The sequence below is a fragment of a genome, unplaced genomic scaffold, assembly GCF_019419815.1.
Source record: "Pyrus x bretschneideri cultivar Hongxiangsu unplaced genomic scaffold, Pyrus_bretschneideri_v1 Contig4, whole genome shotgun sequence".
Classification (NCBI taxonomy): Eukaryota; Viridiplantae; Streptophyta; class Magnoliopsida; order Rosales; family Rosaceae; genus Pyrus; species Pyrus x bretschneideri.
The window spans coordinates 11,925,143-11,952,464 of NW_025999723.1; the positions used below are offsets into that span (position 1 = coordinate 11,925,143).

A 27,322-nucleotide genomic window follows, 5' to 3' on the forward strand; every position below is an offset into this window, starting at 1 on the left:
AGTTACTCATAGTTCGCTTACGGGTAATGAGATGCAGTTGCGAGAAATGTGGAGTCTTATTCATACCAATTATCTTGAGAAAATTGGTGGGAAAAGAACCAAAGAATCGATGTCCAGTCGTTGGAAATTACTTAGCCAATCGTTTAGTACGTGGAGAGACGCTTTGGCACAAGCTAGTAATAATATTCGAAGTGGGGAAAATTACTCGGATATGGTAACAAGATATTATTATTTATTGTTTGCATTCTTTATTTGTTACGTACAAAATTTATTATTTATTGTTACTTATTTGTTACATTATAATTATGTTGTTTGTATTATTAATTTGTTTGTTACATTATAATTATGTTATTGTTACTTATTTGTTACATTTATTTGTTACATTATAATTATGTTGTTTGTATTATTTATTTGTTACTTATTTTCATTAAAATTAATGTATAATATCACTTACATTAAGAAAAAAAAATGTGTATATTTAAGGTTAAAATTATTTACTAAACTTGGAACTCTAGCCCCATGTTATGATTAACATGACATATATATATATATATTTATTTATTTGTTAATTATTTTCATTATTTACTAAACTTGAAGCCTTCTTACTTATTTTCATTATCTTTGTTACTTATATATATATATATATATATATATGTATATATTTGCTAGTTACTTATTTTCATTATAATTATTTATTTGTTACTTATTTTTATTGTGTAGGAACTTCAAGCACAAGCTTGGTACGCTGCCAAAACCAAAAGAAAAAATAAATCATTCAACCGGTGGGAATGTTGGAATATTGTCAAAGATTGTCCTAAATTTAGAGTTGTGCCAGTTGGTCCAGAAGTGCACATGAACAGCACCCCTCTACACTCTACACCCGATCATGAGAGAGCAGATGATGCAGAAGAAGTGCCCGAAACGCCCCTCCCTGAACAAGCGTCGGGTTCGACCCGTTTTCCAATTAGGCCTCAAGGTAAGAAGGCTACAAAGAGAAAAGGGAGTGCTTCCAAGAACGATTATGCAAAGTTCATGGAAGAACTTACTCGCCAAGGTGAATTGACTTTGGCGAGGGAACTGGCGAAAGATGAGGCTGATAAGGCTGATAAGGCATCAAAAGCAGCAGCTGTTGAGAGAGAATTTTATGCTAATGAGAGAGAAAGAGAGCTACTTAGGCAAGAAAGGGAACATGTTAGAGAAGAAAGACGAGCTCAACAAGATCGTGAGATTATGAACATGTCTTTAGAAGGGAAGTCTCCAAATTCTAAATTTTTTTGGAAGTTAGAGAAAGCGGACGTGGTGCGAAGGAGGCGTGCAAGAGAAACAATAGCAAGCCAAGGTGGTTCTAGCACCGCAAGAGAAGATCATCCTAGCACCACAAATTGGTTAAGTGATGATGAATAGAGTACTTTTTGTAATCGGAGCCCATAATTTTCCAATCACTTTGGGTTGTAATTTATTATTTATTGTTTGTATTATTTATGTTGTTTCCATGTTCATGAATATTTATTCAAATTAATTTGGTAAGTTATTTATATTAAGAATTAATTTGGTAAGTTATTTAATTTGGTAAGTTATTTATGTTGTTAAAAGTCCATTAAAAGTCCATCGTTCTAATTAAAAGTCCTTTACATAGATTACATATACTAAGAATTACATAAACATAAACATAAAAAAATTACATAAACATACTAAGAATTACATATACTAAGAATTACATAAACATAAACATAAAAAAATTACATAAACATACCAAATAATAAAACACACCAAATAAAATAACATAAACATACCAAATTCAAAATAACACACTAAAATGAACTTAATTATCTTCAGCTTGTTTCAATGCCCACTGGTGCTCTATCAAGTCAATTTGTTGGGCATTGTGCATGTCTGGCATTTGAAATGCAGTATATCGTTGAATGAGCCTTTCATTGTAACGTCCATCCCTTTGTAATGGCTCATGTTGCACGGGCTCATCGGTGGCGTCATGAGCACAATATATACGTGTTCTTGAATTGTTCATCGGGTCTGGCTCATATTCATCAACAGCTTCATAATCGTACTCATCTTCCACAATCATGTTGTGAAGAATGATGCACGTCATCATGATGGATCGAAGCGACTCTACATCAAACAATCTGGCAGCACCCCTGACGATCGCCCAGCGAGCTTGGAGGATACCAAAACAACGCTCCACATCCTTCCTGCACCCCTCTTGACAGCTTGCAAAGTGTTTTTCCTTCGCACTCCGCGGACGTGGCACTGTTTTGACAAATGTTGACCAGCGCGGGTAGATGCCGTCAGCTAGGTAGTATGGCCCGTCGTACATACGTCCGTTGACCTCATACGTAACTTTTGGTGCCTTTCCTTGCAGGACATCGTTGAACACTGGGGATTGGGCAAGGACGTTGATGTCATTTTGAGCTCCCGGGACCCCGAAAAAGGCGTGCCAAATCCATGTATCAAAAGATGCCACCGCCTCCAGAATGATACTTTTTGCCCCTTTTCTGTCCCCGTAAGCGCCTTGGCATGCACTTGGACAGTTTTTCCACGTCCAGTGCATACAATCAATGCTTCCAATCATCCCAGGAAAGCCACGCATCTCCGCTTTCTTCAACAGCCGCTCCAAGTCCATGTGTGTGGGTTTGCGGAGGTACTCAGCGGTGTAGATAGATTCGATTGCTCCGCAAAACCTCATCAGGGACTCAAGAATGGTTGATTGCCCCATCCTCGTTATCTCATCCACTTGGTCTGCAGATGCTCCATATGCAAGCATCCGCAAGACAGCAGTAATTTTTTGCTCCGGCAGTAGACCCATAGCACCAAAAGCATCTTTTTTTTGCACAAAATAAGAATCATGGTTGCAAACAGCAATCATGATTTTGTTGAACAAATGTCGTTCCATTCTAAAACGACGTCTAAAGTACGTATCAGGGAATGCACTATTAGGAACAAAATAATCATCCAAGAGTTCCATACCTCGTCGTTGCCTGCTTCTATCAAGGTTTCTGGAACGCCTGGGCCTGCAGATCTGAGCCGCAGCTTGGATGACTCGACGGGAATGTGAGGCTCTGCCCCTTCTTACGTCGTCATTTCTCATTTGACGCTCCTCATCTTCTTCCCTCTCATTTCTTACCCCCTGGTGATTGAACATTGATTCTGATTGGTTAAACAAGTCTTCCTCTTCCTGATTCAATTCCCACATCATCCTTGAGGAAGAAGAAGAAGACATTGAAAGAAAGAAACAGAAACTATGAATATTGAAACTGATTTTTGTGAATAAGGAAGCAGAAATTATGAATAATGATAGAGATCTTGAGAATTTTGGTGTGAGATTTGTGAAGATGGATGGTGGATTATATAGAGGATTCAGAAAGGATTAGGTTCTGCATAATGCCACGTGGCATGCCGTCATTCGTTAAAAATCTGATGGAAATCTATCATCAAAGATTGTTAACAGATTATGACACGTGGCATGCCGTCATTCGTTTAAAATCTGATGGAAATCTATCCTCAAAGATTGTGAACCGATTATGACACGTGGCGCGACGTGATTGGTTAATAATCTTATCAGAAATCCATCGCCAATAATTGTATTATAATTATTTATTTTGTATTATTTAATAATACTTAGGATAATGACACGTGGCGCACCGAGAACGATTAAAAATCTTATCCGATATTACATTTAAAATTATTTTGTATTAATTTTATAAATAAAAAAAATACTAATATTTTATTGCCTATTGCCAGGGCTATAGAAGTGTAACGGTGGAGATGCAAAATCTATTGCCAGGGCTACTTACTGTTCATTAAGGGCAATTACTGTTCATTAGGTGGATTGAATAGTGTATTGCCAGGGGGGAGGGCTCCAACGCTGGAGTTGCTCTAAACGCACAAGTGCTACGTTACTTCTTGTCGCCAATGAGTATTGGTCTTTCCGGTCTCTTGCCATAAACGCGCCTCGGCTAAAATACAAATCACAACGACCCTCCTCTCAGTCGTATGCCAGAGTAGACCCCCCCACCCTCTCTCTCTCTATATAGCCAATCAAAGTCAATTTTTAACTCGTTTTCGACGACTCTCTTTCTCTTGGAACCATCCCAGAAACTCTGTCATCTTTTTTTTTCCTCCATTTTTCAGTTTTCTGTTTGTGCATAAGTACCCTCCTTCTCGTCTCTGTTTTTGGGTTCAATTCAATCTGTCTCCCAAAATCTGTGTGCTTCTGAACTCAGCCTGTCAAGCTCAAAAACAAGGTGAGCTTCTTTTTAATGTTATGTACTTTGTTGGGTACTTTTGTGCTGGATGGTAGATTATGGTTACTTGAACTGATGGGGTTTTTGACCATTGAGGAAATATGAGAAATTTGGAGTTTGGAATTGAAGTTTGGTGAAAATTTGAGATAATCTCTTCTGGGGTTTTAATATTTTTTGAAATTTATAATAAGATGATTGTTTGTGTGGATATATGTCTGTTTGTTCTTAAGAAAGTTTTTATCTTTTACCATGATTGTTGTTTCTTATCTTTCATATATCTGATCTCCAGTAATTTTTCATGTCTCCAATTTTGTTTAATCGGATGGAAAACTTAAACTTTTCTCTGTGTGATTAGACAGAAGTTGACATGGTATATACTATTTCTCTGGTTGGTAAATGATGGTTATTAAGGCTAATTGGTTTAAGATCATTGAGAAAATTTATGAAGTTTGATCCAAAGGGGAGGTGGGTTTTGTATATATGCCTGTTTGTTTCTTGTGAAAGTTTTTAGCTTTTACCATGATAATTGATTCCTCAATATACCTATTTCAGATTATATACTTCCTCTATCTGGGTCTCCAGCAACTTTTTTCCCTCCAAATTTTGTGTAATCGGATGAAATATTATGTTTGCGCTGTGTGTTTTGATGGAGGTTGCTTCTCCGTTAGCTGAATAAGGGGACATGGTATATACATATCTTCCTGGATACCTTACTTTTCAATTAATTAGTTTTTTTTTTAGTAATTCCAAAGAACAGAACAAGAGATTTATGCTCTGGGGAAAGTGAAAAATAATGATTTAGGAAGATTCTAATCTCTGGAATCTTAGAAAGGTGTAGGGCTTTTTCCTGTTTGTTTCTTCTTTTCTTTTGGTTTCGGAATATCTTGGTATTACAGATCATGTACTTGATAAGAAGGTAAAGCATTGAAGATTGTTTGCGAGAATCTAACTTTTGTCGAAGACAAGGACTTGTAGATTCTCATCACCCTTCTGATTTTTTAATTGCTTTTGGAGTATCAATTTTCTGGGACATATAAAATGAGACGTATACCTCCTGATTTCCTTTAGAACAGATTTATGTTCTGTTTGGTTGCTGAAATATCTGAGGGAAAAAAGGGACTGTAATTTGTAAACGGATTTTTATAGAATTAGATTCCAGAAAACAAGTGATTAGTTGCAGTTGTACTAAGCAAATTGGGATTATCATTCGTTAATTTTATTGATCATTCAAACACCAGTATTTTTTTTAATGATTACACAGTTCCATATATACAGGTTCTTTGTGATTATCTTGCTATTAATTTCGGCATTTGAGGTGTCATCAGTAAATTTTGAGTTACATTTTTGGTTCATTCTCAGGTACTCTGATCAGTCTTACCAATTCCGTTAAACAACTAGATATATTTCTTTCAGCAGTATTACTTCGATTGTCAAAGTTCAATGAACCTCAAGTTAGGGGTGGAGGTTGTGGCTGCCCATGACCTTATGCCCAAAGATGGGCAGGGCGCTGCCAATGCATATGTGGAGCTCCGCTTTGATCATCAGAGATTCCGAACCACCATAAAAGAAAAAGATCTCAATCCCGTTTGGAACGAGAGCTTCTACTTCAACATCTCTGATCCAAACGATCTCTCTAACCTCAGTCTTGAAGCCTATATATATCATCGTGGTAAGGACAACTCCAATTCTTTCCTCGGAAAGGTTTGTCTTACTGGAACATCATTTGTTCCATATTCTGATGCTGTTGTTTTGCACTACCCTCTGGAGAAGCGAGGCCTTTTCTCACGTGTTAAAGGAGAGCTTGGTCTAAAAGTTTTTGTTACTGATGACCCGTCTATAAGATCCTCAAATCCTCTTCCCGCACTGGATTCACCTCTGGACAGAGATTCACACTCTGCACGTGTTCAATTACAATCGCAACAAGTTCCAAATGTTATCTCAAACATGATGTCCAATGACAAATCTGAGTCGAGACGTACATTTCACCACCTTCCAAACCCCAACGTAGCACAGCAGCAGAATATTCCTTCAGCAGCAATGCAGTCGGTGAACTATGGGATGCAGGAAATGAGGTCTCAACCACAGCCTCCAGTTGTTCGCAGCATGTACCCAGGTTCATCAGCTCAAGCTCCTGATTATTCCCTTAAAGAGACAAGTCCTTACCTTGGAGGGGGGCGAATTGTTGGAGGGCGAGTCATACCTGGAGACAGGCCATCCGGCACCTATGACCTTGTTGAAAAGATGGAATACCTGTTTGTACGAGTTGTGAAAGCCCGTGACCTCCCTCACATGGATATAACAGGTAGCCTTGACCCATATGTTGAAGTAAGAGTTGGGAACTACAAAGGAATTACAAGGCATTTTGAGAAAAGGCAGAACCCTGAATGGAACCAGGTATTTGCTTTTGCAAAGGATAATCTGCAATCATCTGTTTTGGACGTTGTAGTCAAAGACAAGGATCTTTTGAAAGATGACTTTGTTGGGTTTGTGCGGTTTGAGATCCATGAAGTTCCTCGTCGATTTCCACCAGACAGCCCATTGGCTCCAGAATGGTATCGGCTTGCAGCTAAGGATGGGAAGAAGGACAACGGAGAGCTGATGCTTGCTGTATGGATTGGCACACAAGCTGATGAAGCTTTTCCAGAGGCCTGGCATTCTGATGCAATTGGTCCTGATGATGGTTCTTCGGTTGCTTATGGACACATCCGTTCAAAAGTTTACCATTCACCAAGACTATGGTATGTTCGAGTAAATGTGATTGAGGCACAGGACTTGGTTCCATCTGACAGGTCCCGCTTTCCAGATGCATATGCAAAAGTACAGATCGGTAATCAGGTTTTAAAGACAAAACCAGTTCAATCTCGAGATATGAACCCAATGTGGAACGAGGACCTGATGTTTGTTGCTGCTGAACCCTTTGACGATCATCTGGTCATTTCAGTTGAAGATCGCGTAGGTGCAAGCAAAGACGAGATCCTAGGAAGGGTTGTTATACCATTGAACACTGTTGAGAGGCGTGCTGATGATCGATTAATTCGTGGCCGGTGGTATAACCTTGAAAAGCATATGTCAGATGCCATGGAGGGGGAGCAGCGGAAGAAAGATAAAGATAAGTTTTCCAGTAGAATCCATCTCCGTGTTTGCCTTGATGGAGGGTACCACGTGCTTGATGAGTCAACTCACTACAGCAGCGACCTTCGACCTACTGCTAAGCAGCTGTGGAAGTCACATATTGGTATGTTGGAGCTCGGAATTCTAAATGCTGAAGGGCTACACCCAATGAAAACAAGGGATGGGAAGGGTGTATCAGACACATATTGTGTAGCAAAGTATGGGCACAAATGGGTTCGTACTCGAACTATAAATAACAGCGTGAGCCCAAAATACAATGAGCAGTACACTTGGGAGGTTTATGATCCTGCCACGGTTCTCACTGTGGGGGTTTTTGATAACAGTCAGATTGGTAATACAAATGGCAGTGGCAGGGATGTGAAAATTGGCAAGGTCCGGATTCGAATCTCTACCCTTGAGACTGGCCGTGTCTACACACACAATTACCCATTACTAGTCCTTCATCCTTCAGGTGTAAAAAAGATGGGTGAATTGCATCTTGCAATCAGATTTTCATGCACATCATTCGTTAACATGATGTTTAAATACTCGAAACCCCTTTTGCCAAAGATGCATTATGCAAGGCCATTGAGTGTGATGCAGCAAGATATGTTACGTCATCAAGCTGTCAACATAGTGGCAGCTCGTCTTAGTCGGGCAGAACCACCTCTCAGGAAGGAAGTAGTAGAATACATGTCGGATGCAGACTCTCATCTTTGGAGCATGAGGCGCAGCAAGGCAAACTTTTTCAGACTGATGTCAGTTTTTTCAGGGTTGTTTGCTGTTGCAAAATGGTTTGGAGAAGTCTGCAAATGGAAAAACCCCATCACAACAGTACTGGTACATGTTCTGTTCGTGATGCTCGTGTGTTTCCCAGAACTGATTTTACCGACTGTGTTCCTATACATGTTTCTGATAGGGATTTGGAACTGGCGGTACCGCCCAAGGTACCCTCCTCACATGAACACAAGAATCTCATATGCAGATGCTGTGCACCCTGACGAGCTTGATGAGGAATTTGACACATTCCCAACATCACGGGGTTCAGATATAGTTCGAATGAGGTATGACCGCTTGAGGAGTGTTGCTGGAAGAATTCAAACCGTGGTGGGTGATGTTGCAACCCAAGGGGAGAGGCTTCAGGCACTTCTCAGTTGGCGCGATCCTCGTGCCACTACTTTATACATTACTTTCTGTCTCATGGCTGCTATTGTGTTATACGTGACCCCTTTTCAGGTCCTGGTTCTTCTCGGTGGCGTTTACCTCATGAGGCACCCGAGGTTCAGGGGTAAGATGCCATCAGCCCCGATTAACTTCTTCAGAAGGCTGCCAGCAAGAACGGATAGTATGTTGTAATAGGTCTACTTGGATGTGGTAAAGTTTGTCCTGCCAATGTATCCGGTTTTGGATTTTCATAGCAGTACTTGTAAATCGTAAGACGTATCTGCTGGTGTTCTGTTTAATGTTTATTGTCAATCATTGAAGTGTACACAGATGTATGCAAACTGTTGTAATCATGGTTAGAAGTATTGATGTTTTGTTCTGCATTTTCAAGCATCTATAAATGGTTAAATCAAACCTCCTAACTTTATCAAAGCTATTAAGGAAGCTTGACATTCAAAGATTGATGAACAGGTTAAGCATCAGTGGCTTGGCTTCCAGTCATTTTCTTTTCTTTTCGACATATAAGAATGAAAATGTTCTTTTGCCAGACATAATTGTATGTTATGTTGTTGGACTTGTCGACATAAAACTATTAGTTTATGTCACTGTTGTTTGAATGAAACTAACAATATAACATGACAAATATCTTACGAACGCATGAACCTTTCCTTTCTTTTAGCCGTCAAAGTCATTCTCTTGGTTGTATTGTCCTGGAGGAGGCTTTCCCCCCCCGTAATATTTCCAGTAGGGTTGCATGTATGAGCTTCGATGCTCAAACAGTTTGTTACAAGAACGAGTAAGATGAAGAGAAAATCACCTGCAGATATAAATCTAAGCCTTCATGATCTTCTTCAATCTTCCTTCTGATGCCTAATACTGCCTGAAACAGCTGTTTTTTCATGTCAAATTATGACATGTTTGTAATCTTCTCTTCAGATAGAGTATACTGCTTCAAACACGTGGTGTTTTGTAATACAATTAGTGAGGTAAATGAATTAAAATTTATCATAAACACTATCTGATGATCGGCAGGCAGTAATGAAAACATCGAAAAGCTTCTCTGTTTTTATTTTATCACCATCATACAAATCATGTATTTATGGTTTCTTCTGTATTTCTTGGTTGATTCAAATATCTGATGATGTACAGCTAAAAAAGATACTAAAATATATCAACTAAAGAAATAGCCAGAAAGAAAATCCTTTTGGATCTTGAGAGGGCTTCTAATTAAACTTAGGACTAAATATGGATGCAAAATAAGATTTACACGTGATGATAACGTCTTCTTGTAATTCAGACGTTGAATATTAATGTCATGTTGATTATTATATCATACTGTCAAATTAAAAACGATTGGTTATTTGGACTATTGTTTGAATTAATGCATAGTGTTAAATTGACAGTCTAACAAAATAAGACACCAGAAAGAGAAAGACAAACATACAATGTCAATTATATGACAAAAGAAGTTTACTCATTTCACTAATTCAAGTGAACTTTATTCCCCATAAACTTGGAAATAGGAAAGAAGAAAGAAGAGAGATGATGATAGTACAACATGTTGTACAGCTTCACACTCTTGACAGAGTCGCAGTATTAGGCATGAGCTAGCCCAACAAAAGCATTGAACCTTTCACACTAATTTTTATTGGAAAAATGGAGGAAACCACTCAATTACGCATCAGACCAGAATATATCCATAAAACCCCATTTTGGGTCACTTTCTGACACTCCCAAGGCCTTCCAAACAGCTTTAGAGGCGTCAACCAAATTGTTAGCACACGGAGGCTGGTAATCGTGCTCTGCATCACATCCTACTGTGGAGTCGCACTCGTCGACAACCATCGCTTTGACACTCCTTCCATTACCATGGATGGTAATATGGCCTAAACACCGGCTCCCTTTGTTGTACCAGCCCGTCGACAATGCCACAACAGGAGTCTTATCCGAGTGGAACTTATTGTCACATGCTGATGGACTGCCACCATCACCACCCTTTTGAAAGCTGTTGATGGTCAAGGTTGCTTTCGTTTTCTTAGACACCTGAGGTGAGCACGTGTAGGTGGGGTAAAGCTTGCCTTTTTTGCAGCACTCGGAGTCTTTCCCTTGGTTACATTGTCCTAGAGGAGGCTCTTTCCCCCTAAGCTTGCCACTAGGCTTGCATTTATGAGCTTCAATGCTCAACCAGTTCGTAGCAAGAATGATTAAGATGAAGAAAAAAGAACCTGAAAACATCTTGTTATTCATCTTCTCTTTCTTTCTCTTGCCTTGGTTTACGTTGGTTTGAAGAAGTCGGATCCTTTTGTTGGATATATATAGAGAACATGCATGAAGTGTGTGTTTGTTTGGTTTTTTTTTTTTATGTTTTTTGTTTTTTTTTCTTGGATACTTTGAAGTGCCTCAACCAGCGGGGATTTTTATGTTAAATTATGAATTTTTTACTCTTTGACTTTGTAAATATACTGTCTAAAACATTCAAAATGATTATCTGCACAGTATTTACTTTCTAAAGAATATCACCACATACAAGAATTAAGTTTCAGCTTTGTACTTATTGTTAGTTCGTTCGGTATCCAAGCTGTGTGAGAGGGCTTAGGTGATTCCAATACATAAGGATTATCAATGTGAAATACTAAAAGATCCATCCATTAAAAATAAAAAAAAATAAAAAAAACTAGGTAGAAGGATCCTTGTATTCCTTGTGCAAAATGTGCCAAAAATTATGTTGGATGCCAAAATATGCAGCTTATGAGGTCTCCTCGATGAACTATTTTCCCTGAATCCATTTTTTGCTCACAGTACTAAAACAAGGCTTGAGAGAAAAGGCGCATGTGAGCGTTCTATTATTTGATGATTTCAATATACAGAGTGATTGAGTGTTAGTGTGTGTGTTTTGTGCATTTAATCAATTTATGTACCAAGAGACCGTGCCATGAGTGAGATTGGTTCGGTCTAAATTCTTTTCTTTGCCTCGAGTGCAAAGGATTTCACAATTTTTGTTCATTTTTTTTTCTTCCAAAGAGAAGCGAAAGGCGAAATGAATTACAACTGGTTTTAAACATTCCATGGATAAAAAGTGTACAAATCATAAAACCAAAATAGTAAACGACAAGAAGGTGATGTGCGTTTATTGTGTGATGAAATGCAAGAGTTTAAGTAACAAGAAGGAAAATCCTATTCAAACTTGATGTTGGTTGAAGCGACTAATTATTAAGCAATTTTTTTTTTTCCGATTTCTACAAATTGTATTTGGAAAAGATGGATCAAGCAACTATTAGAAAAGAAGCTAAAATGATGGAGACGAATATTTCATCATGCCAAAAAATGGTGGATGTCAAGGTGAAAGAAAAAGAACAAGAAATTTTGCTTGTTGATAGTCTCATTGAAGAAGACCTCTCACAAGTGGAGGCTCAAGAAATTCAAGGTATGAGTGATTTGGAAACTATTATGACTTTGGAGAATCATCAATCTAATAAATTGGAGTTAAATTCCATTGTTGACCAAACAAGAAATTTGAGAAAGGAAAAATGTAATACCCCGTATAAAAAAATGACAATATATATATATATATATATATATATATGCGCGTGTGTGTATAAATAATTATTTTTATGCAATGATTTTATTGAGTTTCTTTATATACGCTATGAGTACAAAAAACTCATATTTTTGACATATAAGTTAGTAGAGATTCTTTCACTACAAAAATATATTTTTATGCAATGATTTTATTGAGTAGAAAAATCGTATGATTTTATGCAATGATTTCACTACAAGAATATATTTTTGTCTAGCAAGTACTTTTATACTTAAATTTTTCCAATTGGAGATGGTTATACTAATTAGCATCTCTTTATAAATTGTAATGCAATATGCATTAAGTTGGTAGCTTCACGTAGATTAGATTGTTTTGCTAGGCTTTTCATTGATTGGATCTTTTATTACATCACCATTTGGCTAGCCTATTTCTTTGTAGACTTACTATGTGTTTTGATCCAACAAGCTTACCTTGAGATAAACCTTTACGTGGCCTTTGATGCTTGCATCCATCATGCATTATATTCATTAGTTCATGATTAACTTAACACATGTCTCTTTGCCATTTGAATACATACCATTGTCAATGATTAACTTCACATTTGATGTGTTTCTATTGGAACACATATTAGGGCTAAGGATTATCTTAACATTTGTTGTTTTTCTATTGGACCACATTTCATTGCTAATGATTAGGACAACACTTGTTGCCATGTTATTGGAACACATTTTATGTCTAATGTGGCCGAATCGAGCTGTTCTGGCCGACACCTGGATCGAGCTATGTTGGTCGACTCCTAAAAGGTGATGAAGCCATAAAGTGTAGTGATGTGGAAAATGTGAATAAATTTAAACCTAAAAGTGCCTAATTATAAGAGTGTGCTGTGAGCGGGAATGAACCCATTTCACATGTGATTACAGAGCATAAGTAAAGTACAGTAAGGTAAGATAAGGATTATACCATCATAGGTAGCCACTTATATTGAGATATGCTAAGAATCCTCGTTGATACAGAAGCTCAGCTACTAAAACCTGGAGGGGCGAAAAACAGAAGGATGAGTGGGCAAAAACAAAGCTTTAGAAAACACATTTCTCTTTTCTGAAAGTAATAACCCCTTACTATAAAACTCGTATAGCTTTTAGAAAATAAGACTACGTATATACATACGAATACCAATGCACAAGGCCAATAAAAACTAAAGTATGCCATGCCATAACGTTTCCGCACTAAAAGATGTAAGCTAGGTGAAATCAATATAAAATAATATGCCAGTTGGAGTCACCTAATGTGACATGTACGACTGGATCTATATCTCATCAATATATGCTAGCACATGTGTTAGAACCACCTACTTATTGTGGTTTTTACAACAGGGCTGGGCATAAATATGTACGCTCAAGTGCTACGATCATGTGAAAGTTGTGCGAATAATCGTGGGTCACCTACAAGTCAGAACCACCTATTGTGGTCTGTACGACAGGTCTAGCACCAAACTTGGATCCAAGGTGAGCGTGAGGTGCAGGAGGTGAACATCATGTGAAGGACTGTGCCCTGGCCTCGGGCAGGAGCACTAACACCGGGGTGCAGCAATGATGAGCTCTAATTGCATCAATGTTTAACAATGTGCCATGCAACCAATACCATCACAATATACTCACCTGAAGCTTACCTGAGCCTCCGCAACATCAAACGATATAATTCACGATTTATAATAATGCAATACTTAAAATGTAACTCATTTGTGACACGGCAAGCAAAGCATAATTCCATATAAAAATGTTTATGGAAACTGTAAGTGTGTGTGCGTGTGTGTATAGAAAACAAATGCCCACTCACCTAAGGTCTGCACTACAACTCACTAACACGTATACAGAGGCGTCACAAACGACCGGCGCCTAGAACAATTATCAAATAATGTCTCAGAATTCTTATCAATAGAACACGTAACTTACATAAAACACATCCTCAAGGACATTCTAGAATGATTTGAGACCCATTGACCAAAAGCCAACTGTCGGTCAAAGATCAATGGTAAAGTCCACAACCCTATGTAACTCAATTGGGAAGATCCGTATCTCAGATTTTCGATCCGTAACTTCCCAAGATCCACATTATGTTTCTAGAACAACATTCTAAAGTTTTGGAATGATTCAACGGTCGGATCTCTGCCAATTGCTAAAATTAAGTGGCGGCTGACGTTTTATTTTACGAGCTTACAAATCCAATGGGAAGATCCGTACGTCGGATTCCCGATCTGTAAGTTCCTATTGTCCCCAAATATTACGTACTATAATGTATTAAAGTTTGGTGATGGTTTAACGGTTGGATCGTCAATTCATATAAAGATCAAGTGGCGATTGCTAACAAAACTATGTTTGAACAATGATATTTCATCAACCGGACCTTACATATAAAATTGAGGTATCAAATTTATCCTAGGAGGGTCAGAAGGGGTCTTGGCCCACGCACCGCGTACACGGCGGTCGGCCGTCTTGACTCGCCAGAAAAATCAAATATTTCTAAAAATTCTCGAAGAAATGAAGATCTCATTGAGTAGAGAAAATTTCATACCTATGACTAAGGCCAATTTGGCAGGGGAAAGTCTCAAATCGCCACGAACCCGCCGGAAACCCTTGAATTTGGGTGTTCTTAATTCGACTCCAAAACAACTCCAACGCCCCAACCAATGCATGGGCTTTGTTCCTACGGTTAAGGGAAGCCATTTTTGGTGGTGGTGGTTGACAAGATTACCTTCGGATTTGAGGGATCGCTGCCTCGAAGCCCCTTGCACCCACCAGTGCATTTCTCCACAATCCCGAAGCCAGTCTCCTTGAATTTGGTTTGTAAATGGTAGAGGAAGGGTCGAGATGATGATTCGGAGCGGTAGATAGGCTCAATTTGTCGAAAAAATGATGAATTTCGTTGGAGAAACTCACTGGTCACCATCGGGTCATGAGTCAAGGGGAAACCGATTCGGTTCCCCTCCTTCTCCTCTTCCCTCCTTTTTCCTTCTTTCCTATTTTCCCATTGGTTCTCCTCCTTTTCTCCCTTTCTTAATTGGTCTAGTTCCTCCCTCCTTTCTCTCCTTTATCTTCCATCTCCACTGCCCAACTTTTCTTCCTTTTTAATTTGGGCCACACACGTGGCTTTCTAGATTTTGCTCCAAAAATCTGGAGCATTCTAGAAAATAATACATTTACAATTTTTCCCTCGACTTCATTCGTTAATAATCGTTCGTTATAACTCCAAATGACATTCCGTTTGCGCCCACGTATTCGTAGCAACGAGTACTACGAAGATACGCCAAGAAAATGGATCTTACGTGACTCGACAAGGGGTCAAAAAAAGTCAATGCATTTGCCTTTAAGGGCATTTTCGAAATTTCACATTTTAAAATTATAAAAACTGTAGTTTTTGGAGACGGGTCGTTACAGTATATTCATCCATCTCATTTGCATATATTTCAGGCATTCGAAAGAGTTGTTACAATTTAATTATTATTTTGTTGGTACTTTTTGTTGTGAGTAATTTGTGCACTATAGTTATACCACTGCGTATTCAAAAAATTTATGTAGTAAACTCAAGCGATTACTATGTAAAAGTTGTTAACTAGTTTTATAGCATGTATTGTGTAATCAGCTCCAAATAATTTTATTTTAATTTTTCTACCATGTCTTGGTTGTAGAATTTATTTCTATAGCTAAGATATGGCTCACGCCCTAACTTGTGAATAGTCTTTATTCGCGGGTCGGGGCGTGACAAAAAATATTTTGGTTATTTTGGCATACTTTAATTTTGTATGGAATTAACTTCATGATTATTCCACCTAATTAAGTACACTGAAATTTCTACTTCTCGAGTTAAAGAATTTATTTGCTTAACAAGGAAGTTGTCTACTAGCTATCAAGATCATTTAAAGACAAACACGGGTCGAGTTCCTTTCAAGTGGAAGAGTATGATGTAGGACAAGATATTGGTCAATTCAAACAAAGCACGATGAAGAAAATAAAATGTTACAAATTTTGGAAAACAAAAATTAAAGCTGAAAAATATCGCATTCAATTGATATGGCTATAGAAAATGCAACAAGAAATCTACTAGTTATAACCGCCATACAAATCAAGTATTTATTGTTTCTTCTGTATTTCTTGGTTGATTCAATATCTGATTATTGACAATAGAAAAAACTACCTCAATTATTGTTCTGACGACACTTTCATACCTCATCTTTTAAAAATAACAATGTCATACCTCATCTTACGAATTTGTGCCAATGTCAGACCTCCGTCAGTTTTTCTGTTACTTTTTCTATTAAATGCTGACGTGGCCAGAGATGGAACTCACTCACTAATGCAACTGGATTAAAAAATAATAAAATATATTTTTAATAATTAAATATTCAAAAATTAAAAAAATTTAAAATTAAAAAACTAAAAAAATCTAAAAAATGGCCTAAGGGATCCGGCCTTCCCTTCCATGCACACCAACCCTTTTTCTTCTTCTCTTCGATAACCACCAAACCCTTCACCATCCCCCCAACCTTTCTCCACCACCCTTTCTCTCTCATTTCTTTCTCCTCTTTCTGGGATGCGGTCTCTCTTCTTCGTCCCTCTCCCCACTTGCACTCATCCTTCCCTCACCACCACCTCCCAATGCGATCCATCCCTCCCCTAGTCCCTCCATATCCAACCTTCCTTCACCACCCCACCATCGCCTCTCTTCGTCCATCTTCACCACCCCATTGAAGAAACCAAAAAAACCAAGCCCACACCTAAATCCCACACCAAAAAAAAAAAAAAAAAAAATACCAAACCCACACCCAGATCCCCTTCCCCTCCTACACACCCATCACCCTCCTACCTTCTCTCCACCTAGTCCCTCCTCCGACCTCTCTCTTCCTCTCAACCTCTCGATTTCCACCTCCTCTCGGTCGTCAAAACCCTCATCTCCTTCCCACCTCCACTTTCTTCGCCTTTAGACCTTTCTTCTCCTCCCTCTCTCCACTGCTCTCCTCCTCGGCGCCGGTGGTTGCAGAGAGCAGAGGGAGTTAGAGTGGGAGAGAGATGCGGGAGAAGATAAAGAGAAGAGAGAAAGAAGGGTTGGTGCGGGTGGAAGAAAGGAAGGCCCACATCCCTAGGCCTTTTTTATTAGTTTAGTTTTTTAATTTTTGAATATTTAATTATGAAAAATATATTTTATTTTTTTTAATCCAGTTGGACTAGTGAGTGGGTCTCATCTCTGGCCACATCAGCATTTAACATAAATAGTAACATAAAAACTGACGGAGGTCTGATATTGGCACAAATTCGTAAGATGAGATTTGACATTGTCATTTTTAACATATGAGGTATGAAAGTGTCATCAAACCAATAGTTGAGGTAGTTTTTTGTCATTTACCCAAAAAGATACTAAAAGTAAACGATATGGACTAAAGAAATAGCTAGAAAGAAAATCTTTTTGGATCTTGAGAGGGCTTCTAATTAAACTTGGGACTAAATATAGATGCAAAATAAGATTTAAACGTGGATGATGTCTGATTATAATTCAGACGTTGAATATTAATGTCATGTTGAGATTATATATTGTCATACTGTCAAATTAAAAACGATTGGTTATTTAGACTATTAATGCATATTGTTAAATTTGATAGTTTAACAAAATAATATCCAATTGACACCAAAAATAGAGACAAAAATACAATGTCAAATATATGACAAAAGAAGATTACTCATTTCACTATTTCAAGTGAACTTTATCCCCCCAAAAACTTGGAATACTACGAAAGAAGAAACAGGAGAGATGATGATAGTACAACATGTTGTACAGCTTCACACTTTTTAACACAGTAGCAGCATTAGGTATGAGCTAGGCCAACAAAAGCATTGAACCTTACATACTAATTTTTATTGGAAAACTGGAGGAAACCACTCAATTGCGCATCAGACCAGAATATATCCATAAAACCCCATTTTGGGTCACTTTCTGACACTCCCAAGGCTTTCCAAATAGCGTTAGAGGCGTCAACCACATTGTTAGGACAAGGAGGCTGGTAATCGTTCTCGGCATCACATCCTACTGTGGAGTCGCACTAGTCAACAACCATCACTTTGACACTCCTTCCATTACCAAGGACGATAATATGGCCTAAACACTGGCTCCTTTTGTTGTACCAGCCCGTCAACAATGCCACAATAGGAGTCTTATCCGAGTGGTACTTATTGTCACATTCTCATGGACCGCCACCATCACCACCCTTTTGAAAGCTGTTGATGGTCAAGGTTGCTTTCGTTTTCTTGGACACCTGAGGCGAGCACGTGTAGGTGGGGTAAAGCTTGCCTTTTTTGCAGCACTCGGAGTCATTGCCTTGGTTACATTGTCCTGGAGGAGGCTCTTTCCCCCTAAGTTGGCCACTAGGATTGCATTTCTGGGCTTCAGTGCTCAACCAGTTCGTAGCAAAAATGATCAAGATCAAGAAAAAAGAACCTGAAAACATCTTGTTATTCATCTTCTTTTTCTTTCTCTTGGTTTGAAAAAGTTAGATCCTTTTGTTAGATGTATATAGAGAACATGCATGAAGTCTTTGTTTGTTTGGTTCTTTTTTTTTTTTTGGATACTTTGACTTGCCTGAAACAGCGGGAATTTTTATGTTAAATTATGAAATTTTTTAGGGTGATTTTGTGAAAAATCAGTGAGAAGTTAAAATATTAATAATAGATCAACAATAGTTATGTTAATCATAAATAGGTCAATCATGTATTGTGATACTTAAATGCATTTAAAATAAATAAAAATTACAAAATCTGCAACTACAGTTGGCATCCACTTCAACTAACACTCTCTTTCTTATAGTTTTATATTTGGAATAAGTCAATATGGATTAGACAATGCAGTTTTTGTTTCCTGATTCTATTTTTTACATTTGGATTCAGACACTGAGTTGCAGCGTCCATTTATTGGTTTCGTGTTTTTCATCACTCACACGCCTCCTACATGTTCCTTTGTGCATTTGGATTCAGACATTGCGTTGCAGTGTTCGTTTCCTAGTTCTATTTTTTCCATCACTCACATGTCTCCTACACTTCACACCTCACGCGACTCCCAATTTTACATTTAGATTCAGACACTGTAATGCAATGTCCATTTCCTATCTTTGTTTTTTACATTTAGATTCAGACACTGTAATGCAGTGTCCGTTTCCTAGTTTTGTTTTTTTACAATTGGATTCAACACTGCAATGCAGTGTCCGTTTTTTGGTTCTGTTTTTTTTTTTTTTTGTTACAATTGGATTCAAACACTACAATGCAGTGTCCGTTACTTGGTTCTATTTTTTACATTTGGATTCGAACATTGCAATGCAGTGTCCGTTTTCTGGTTCCCTTTTTTTTTACTTGAGTAGACTCTTTCATGTAAACGTAGGGCGAGAGAGAGTGATAGAATATACATATTCTAACTATTTATTGGATTCAGATCCTCTCAAGATCAGTTCTATAGGAATAGAAATCCAACGACCATATCCTCTTCCCCTGCCTCTCTTCCCCCTCAACTCCTATTTCTCCCTCGCACCCCCACACCCCATCGTTGTTAACAAACCCCAAATTCAATTGCATGTCATCTGTGCTTTAAGTCTGATTTATTTTTTCACTATCCCTTACTATTTTAGTTTTTTATTTGTCATCTCTTTCTTCTTCTTCATCTTTGAGATTTCTCTCACTCTTATTCTTCCATATATGAAAAAGATCTCTACAACCAAAAGACATTGGTTTGGACGACCCCTCTCTTTGTTGTTTCATTAACATCGGTTGAGATTTTAAGGTCAAGGAACTTGCAACCGTGGGATGTGGTGGTGGTGGGGCTGATTTTGGAGATGGTAAGGTGAGGGACTTGCAATTGGTGGTTATGGGTTGGGTGAGTTGTGGCAGTGGTGGAGTTGATTTTGAGGTAGGGTTGAATTTAATTTGGAATTTGAGGAGTTGATGGTTCAAGGTTGAGAGCTTCGAAGTGAGGGAGAAAGAGAAGGATAAGAGATTTTGGCCGTTGGATTTGTATCAATGAATGAGATCCATCGGCCCAGAAGATCTCCACAAATTGATTAAGAGATGATCTAAATCTATATTTATAATAGTTTAAGCCCATATAACATTTATAGAGAGAGAAAGAGAGAGTGAATAATAAAATATTCAAATTCTAACTATTTATAATGACTTAATGTCTAATTAATACAAATATATCATTGATTAAGTTCAAAACAAAAATATGTCATTGATATATGGCTTAATAGTAAAAATTTTATTGACATTTGGCTAAATTACCTAATTCTTTATACTCTTTGACTTTGTAAAGTATACTTCTTAAACATTCAAAATGATTATCTGCTGACTGTATCTGCTTTTTAAAGAATATCACCACATACAAGAATTAAGTATCAGTTTTGTACTTATTGTTAATTCGTTCGGTATCCAATCTGTGTTAGAGGGGTTAGGTGATTCCAATACATAAGGATTATCAATGTGAAATACTAAAAGATCCATCAATTAAAAAAAAAAAAAATTAATACTAGGTAGAAAGATCCTTGGATTCCTTACACCGCTTAACCTTGGACAGACAGAAGTGCAAAATGTGCCAAAAATTATGTTGGATGCCAAAATATGCAGCTTATGAGGTCTACTCTATGAACTATTTTCCCTGAATCCGTTTTTGCTCACAGTGCTAAAAAAAGGGTTGAGATGTTTCCCGAAAAAAAAAAAAAAAAAAAAAAAGGACTTCAGAGAAAAGGCAAGCGTTTTATTATTTGATGCTTCCAACAGATAGAGTGATTGAGTGCTAGATTGTGTTTTGTGCATTTAATCAATTTATGGACCAAGAGATTGTGCCATGACTGGGATTGGTTCGGTCTAAATTATTTTCTTTGCCTCGAGTGTAAAGGACTTCACAATTTTGTTTAAATTTTTTTCCCTAAGAGACCATGATAAAAAGTGTATAAATCTTAAAACCAAAATAGTAAACAACAACAAGGTGATATGCGTTTATTGTGTGATCAATTGCAAGAGTTTAGGCGACAACAAGGAAAAATTCCCATTCAAACTTGGTATTGGTTGAAGCGACTAAGTGGTAAGAAATTTTTTCTGATTTCTACAAATTGTAATTGGAAAAGACAGATCAAGCAACTATTAGAAAACAAGCTAAAATGACGGAGACTAATATTTCATTATATGCCAAAAAACGGTGGATGTCCAAGGTGGAAGAAAAAGAACAAGAAATTTTGCTTGTTGACAGTCTCATTGAAGAAGACCTTTCATAAGTGGAGGCTCAAGAAATTTAAGGTATGAGTGATTCGGAAACTGTTATGATCTTGGAGAATCATCAATCTAATAAATTGGAGTTAAATTTTCATTGTTGACCAAACAAGAAAATTGAGAAAGGAAAAATATTTTGGTTATTTTTGGCATAGTTTAATTTGTATGGAAGTAACTTCATGATTATTCCACCTAAGTACACTGAAATTTTTGCTTCTTGAGTTAAAGAATTTATTTGCTTAACAAGGGAGTTGTCTACTAGTTATCAAGATCGTTTGCAGACAAACACAGGTCGAGTTCCTTTCAAGTGGAGGAGTATGATGTAGGACAAGATATTGGTCAATTCCAACAAAGCACGAAAAAGAAAATAAAATGTTTCAAATTTCAGAAAAGAAGAATTAAAGTTGGGAAATATCGCATTCAATCGATATGGCTATAAAAAAGCAACAAGAAATATACTATGGATGCAAATTTTCGTTGTTTTCTCCTTTGACGAAAATGCACTTGCAAAATAATAACACCTAAGATTAAGGCCAAAAGCCTCATGTGCCCACGATGAATTGGAGGGAGGGGCCTTTGACCGAAGAATCTCCGATGCCAAAGTTAGAATTTGAGAGAGAAAATGTTTAGGAATTTTTTTAGGAGAGAATGGCCTTGCATTTTAGTGGGAAAACATGGCTATTTATAGGGGAGTGACCAACCCTATTTGGAGAATAGGGGCCGGCCACATATGGTCAAATTATGGGTGTAATTGTATGATATTATGTGAAATAATATCTTGCAATTAACTTGGCAATTAATCCCAAATTGAATAGGAAAATTGGGAGTTACCTTTTGAGTGAGGATTTGATGAGGAGTAATGAGAGGGTTGAATAAATACCATTTTGATCACCTTTGACTCTTCTTTGATTGAGTCGTTATTGTCCATTGCATGCGCGTGGGAATCCCGGTGCGCCTTGAGGGTAATTTTGTCATTTTCACCCAAAAAAACATGTGTTGCCTCCATAATTTTCTTGATTATTTTTGGCTCCAAAAATGCCCTGACATTTGTTGGGCTGCTCGCAGGAAAGTGCAGCAGGTGTAAAGATCTCCAACTTTGATGCTGATTCCCACTTGGACTTGGAATTAGATTCTTCTATGAAAGGGAAATAAATCGCCTTTAAAGCCTATTTAAGCCTACATTAAGTAAGTGATTAAATCAACTTCGAAGAGCAATTATTTATCCCCACAAGAAACAAAGAAAGCTAGAGGATATTTGCTCCCCTTTCCCTAGCACTCTTGTTTGCTTGCCCGTGCAAAGAACCGTCTTTCGTTGATTTCTTTGTCTTCTTTGCACCAATGTAAAAACCTTAATTTTCTTTGTCTTCTTCTTGGGTGATGCTGCCACGAGGCAGTTGTCGGGGTGGTGCGGCACGTCGGCTGGCAGAGGCCAGAAGTCGGTTTGGCATAAGTCGAGGAGATGGTGTGGCAAGGGCCACAACTTGTGTTGCTTAGCTTGACTAAAGCCAAGGGCTGGCTCGGCATGGGCCAAGGAAGTGGCGTGGCATAGGCCATGGTTTGGGCTACCACGTCTAGGCTGCTTGCCAAGAATGAGGAAAATGCTTGAATTTGAATTCTTAGCTGCTGTAGATGGAGCAATCAAGGATGGAGCTGCTAAGGATGAAGTGTCAGATGAGTGAACTGTTGAGTGCAAAGTGGTTGCTGCCCCCTAACCATTTACTACTTAGCTGGTCTTCGAGTATTCGATTTTTTGAGTTGTGTGGCCTTCTCACACTAGAGAGCAATTAGTTTATCCTCTTGCACTGGAGAGCAGACCTAGATGGGTTTCGGGGAATTAGTTTACCCTCTCGCACTGGAGAGCAATTAGTTTATCTTCTTACACTAAAGAGCAAACCCAGATGGGTGTCAGGGAATTAGTTTACCCTTTTGCATTGGAAAACAATTAGTTTATCTTCTTGTACTAGAGAGCAGACCCATATGGGTGTCGGGGAATTAGTTTACCCTCTCACACTAGAGAGCATAGAAGTTATTATGTGCGCAGCTGAGGAAAATTGAACTGCTAAACAACTGAAATAATCCTCAACCTGTGAGGTCTTGTTCGGCAATTTGCTTGAGACTTCAAATTACTTATAGAACCAGTGTAAATGTGTACGTAGGAAGCGCGGTAAGCTACTACCAGACTTTCTTCAGCGCTATCATTAGATGTTTCGTCGTGTGCCCTTTTGAGGCTTGGTTGGTGATCAGCTGAGAATCTGAATAGATTGCAAGCTTCTTCACCGCTAAGTCATTCGCTAGCAGGGGTGCTAATAAAGCATTTTCTTCTGCTCCGTCTTTGGATGCTTTGAAGTTTGGAGTGTCATGGGCTTGGTAGGCGCGAGCCACATCTCAAGATCTGCATAGTTAAAAGCCATGGTGACAAATCAAAAGTTGTCGGGAACCATGAAGTAGGTAGGCACGGTTGTGAGCATAGAGTTGGGTCTAGCTGGGGCCAGGTTATGCGCAGCAGGAGGAATTAGACCACTAGGTCCGTGATGCTCGGTTACTAATGATGTGCTGCTTCAGTACTGTATTGTCTAAAGTGTTAAGAACAAGACCTGCCCCCCGATTCTTGGTAGTTAGGCTGATATGTCATTTTGATACTCATTTGCCCCCTGCACGCCATTAGGTTAAGCTGCTGTGTTTGTTAGAACATAAGTAATATTTGTATCTGACAATCTATATGGGATAGTTCCGTTTGCTCGATCTTGTCAATGAAAGGTGACTCGCTTATGTTGGTCATGTCTTGTTGGAGCGCCTTGTTAGTAGCTTCGTTACGCTGGAAGTCGCGTAATCATTCAGTTAGGAGCCTCTCAACTTCTTCCTAAATTTTCCTCTAAGCTCCACTGCACCCGATCGTGACATGTTGGTCTAGGCTTCTCTTTCATATGCTTAGCTTGTCTATTTCGCAACTACGGTGCATTTGTTCCGTCGTGTTGCCTACTTCGATGTGAGGTGGAGGATGCCCCTGGTGGGCTTAGCCGCGAATGAACATTTCGCCTGGAAGGTTGCTCATTTTGATTATCGAAGTCTGGACCCAACAGTGAACATATGCTCGTCTGTGGGCTTAACCTAGAGTATACGCTATCTTGAGGGCCCATTCGGGAGTGTACACTGCCAGAACCCTTGGTTTGTGACTGGTCAAGTGGTTGCTTGCTGGGACACTACTAGAGAGATTCATTGTCTGTCCTTGTCCTACTTCGGGACACCTCATCTAGGGCATGCTGCATCTCGATAAGTTGCAAAAGCTAATTCACCAAGGTAGTCTGATGCACGAGGGCATTTGTCAACTCTATGACTTGTCGAGACAAGTGTTGTTTGCCATTTGGGGTTGAGAAGCTTGGATGGTGTATGTCTTTTTCAGTAGTAGAAGTGTAATAGACTCTGAGCGTGAGGTTTGAGTTGGAATATGTCAAATCTGAGGAGAAATGAGGTGAAAATACCCCTAGTTCAATTGTTGATCCTGAAATCTGAAGCTGGGATGGTTGAACCGGGCTTAGACTGGTTGGGATTACTTAGTGGGCCACGGGAGTGGGCTGGACCATGGAAACGGGTTAGGTTGAGGGAGCGGGCTAGATCGCTGACGTGGGCTAGGTCGTTGAAGCGCGCGTGCGCTAGGCCTCATTTCTCTTCGGCGCGGCTTAGGCCGGCTGCTATGTAACGTAGGCCTGGGCTTGGCGCTACTCTGTGGTATGGGCCTAGGCTTGCCAGGTTATTGCTGGAGTCTAGGCCTAGGCTGTTGAAGTGGTAGCAAGTTGTGCTGCCTCCAAGGTTTACACCTCTTAGGTCGTGGCCTGATGGTCCTGCTACCAGAAAGCTGGCCCACTCCCCACTGCCACGGTGGTCCCCGTGGCTGCCATAGTGGCGGTGCTTCGTGGTGGCAAAGTTGCTCCTTTTGCCATCGCGTTGAGCCTCGTGGATCGTCGTGGTGGGGCTACATCTCGTCCTCCATCATTTGATCCAGATCTTTGAATGTAGGAAGTTCCGTTCGTCGTGGTTTCCAAATTTCCCATCATTGTATTTTTTTCCCGTACCTATATTCAAAGAATTAAAAAAAAAATCTAGGAATAAGAAAGTATGAAAAATTTACGAACGAACAAGAAATGAGAAACTTTGAATGCGAAAATCTTCTTCAAGCGTGTGAATTAAATTCTCAATGAAAGCACCAATTTGTGAATGCAAATTTCCGCCATTTTCTCCTTTAATGAAAATGCATCTACAAAATAATAACACCTAAGATTAAGGCCAAAAGCCTCATGTGCCCATGATGAATGGGGGAGGCTTTGGTCCAAGAATCTCCGATGCCAAAGTTAGAATTTGAGAGAGAAAATGTTTAGGGATTTTTTGGGGAGATGATGGCCTCGCATTTTAGTGGGAAAACATGGTTATTTATAAGGGAGTGACCGGCCCTATTTTGAGAATAGGGGCCGGCCACATATGGTCAAATTGTGGTTGTAATTGCAAGATATTATGTGAAATAATTTCTTGCAATTAACTTGTCAATTAATCCCAAATTGAATAGGAAAACTGGGAGTTACCTTTTGAGTGAGGATTTGATGAGGAGTGATGAGAGGGTTTTGAATATAAATACCATTTTGATCACCTTTGACTCTTTTTTATCACCTTTGACTCTTACTTGATTAAGCCGTTATTGTCCATTGCATGCGCGTGGGAATCCCGGTTTGCCTCGAGAGTAATTTTGTCATTTTTACCCAAAAATACACGTGCCGCCTCCATAATTTTCTTGATTATTTTTTGCTCCATATATACTAGCGTTAGAATTCAGCCTATTATATGTTGATTTCGAAGAGAATTACGAATCGAACAGAACTCATGATAAACCATGAGGCTCACGCATTTAAGACCAAAAATAATTTTTTAGGCTTCCAAAATGCAGTTCTAAGTTTAGTAATAAAAATCGGATCTTTTGATTTCCGTCCAATTAATGTAATTTATTTTCGTTTTAATAATATATAGAAGAATACATGGATATTGAACTTGATGTTGTAGAAGTAGCTAATTGAAAACCTGTTGCTTCTTGGTACCCACTTTCAAATAAATCAATCGTGTAGGTATCAAGTAAAATATGAATGGTGAATCGTCTAGTTATATGATACCTTTGAATGAATAAATAATTGGATTAATTGGATTAATAGTACCCGTAGTGATAGGATAGTCAGAAAAGTCACAATGGATTAATAGTACCTGTGTTGATAGGATAGTCAGAAAAGTCACAATGGTAAAAACACTTCAAAGGTTATATTCTTATTTTAGGGCTTTTCACATGTAGTATCCCACATCGCCCGTGAGGGCGTGGTCTTTGGGCCTTATATATCCATTGCCAGCATGTACCTTTCAGTGAGGCCTTTTGGAGCTGCGGCTTGCAAAGACAAAACCGTGCGGTAGCCCTCTGCTGCGACCTAGTCCAGAGGGGGAATGCCAAAGCGGACAATATCACTGCGAGGGAGGGCTGGGATGTGACATCACATGCAATAATATCACAATTTAGAGAAAAACACTTTAAACTCTGTAGAGAAAAACCTAATTTTATAACGCAAAATGAATTTCACAAGCAACAACCAATTATGGTACATGACCATTGGATAGACGAGGGATATTTTTCTCCAATATTTGACTTTGAAGTGTTTTTCTATAAAATTTATATTTTTTGGCGATTTTTCTAATTCACTAATCATTTTGTTTATGCTAAATCGGTATAAAATTCATGACGGCCAATAGTTCCTTTCACACATTCCATCTCCCAATGAAAAACCACGTATACGATTTTAAATTTTCATCAGAAGGTGACATTTACTATGTCCTCTTTACTGTGCTGAATCAGATGGCGGTGAGAGTGCTGAGCCTGCCGATGGCGAGATGCCATGACAAATATATGAAAGTTGAAACAATAAAACCTACAA

At 38.6% G+C, this 27,322-nt stretch overlaps 3 protein-coding genes across 4 annotated transcripts; 1 reads left to right on the forward strand and 2 right to left on the reverse strand.

Moving 5' to 3' along the window:
- Positions 1-2,071: 2,071 nt before the first annotated feature.
- Positions 2,072-2,920, reverse strand: LOC125468875 (protein ALP1-like; the record flags this gene model as incomplete). The annotated part of the gene is made up of 1 exon (XM_048565485.1): positions 2,072-2,920. A coding segment is annotated over one exon (849 nt), but the record flags the coding sequence as incomplete, so codon positions are not given.
- Positions 2,921-4,042: 1,122 nt separating this feature from the next.
- Positions 4,043-8,917, forward strand: LOC103938656 (FT-interacting protein 7). 2 transcript variants are annotated; one of them, XM_048564969.1, is made up of 3 exons: positions 4,043-4,259; positions 4,812-4,944; positions 5,619-8,917. In XM_048564969.1, the coding sequence occupies exon 3, from the start codon at positions 5,700-5,702 to the stop codon at positions 8,724-8,726; it is 3,027 nt and encodes a 1,008-aa protein (XP_048420926.1). In that variant the 5' UTR covers positions 4,043-4,259; positions 4,812-4,944; positions 5,619-5,699; the 3' UTR covers positions 8,727-8,917. The 2 variants fall into 2 exon arrangements, with proteins under 2 accessions (XP_048420926.1, XP_009346959.2); XM_009348684.3 differs by lacking the exon at positions 4,812-4,944.
- LOC103938657 (kiwellin-1-like) lies at positions 8,557-18,889 on the reverse strand. Its single transcript, XM_048564970.1, has 2 exons — positions 18,374-18,889; positions 8,557-10,577 (listed from the first exon to the last, which is right to left on the reverse strand). The coding sequence occupies exons 1-2, from the start codon at positions 18,575-18,577 to the stop codon at positions 10,209-10,211; spliced, it is 573 nt and encodes a 190-aa protein (XP_048420927.1). The 5' UTR covers positions 18,578-18,889; the 3' UTR covers positions 8,557-10,208.
- Positions 18,890-27,322: the final 8,433 nt, after the last annotated feature.

Excerpts from the sequence above, each read along its gene's own strand:
- LOC103938656 (XM_048564969.1), top strand. The coding sequence starts at position 5,700 with ATGAACCTCAAGTTAGGGGTGGAGGTTGTGGCTGCCCATGACCTTATG.
- LOC103938657 (XM_048564970.1), bottom strand. The coding sequence starts at position 18,577 with ATGAATAACAAGATGTTTTCAGGTTCTTTTTTCTTGATCTTGATCATT. Across the intron at positions 10,578-18,373 it reads CCTACACGTGCTCGCCTCAG|GTGTCTAAGAAAACGAAAGC; the intron begins GTGTCCAAGAAA and ends TGCTCACCTCAG.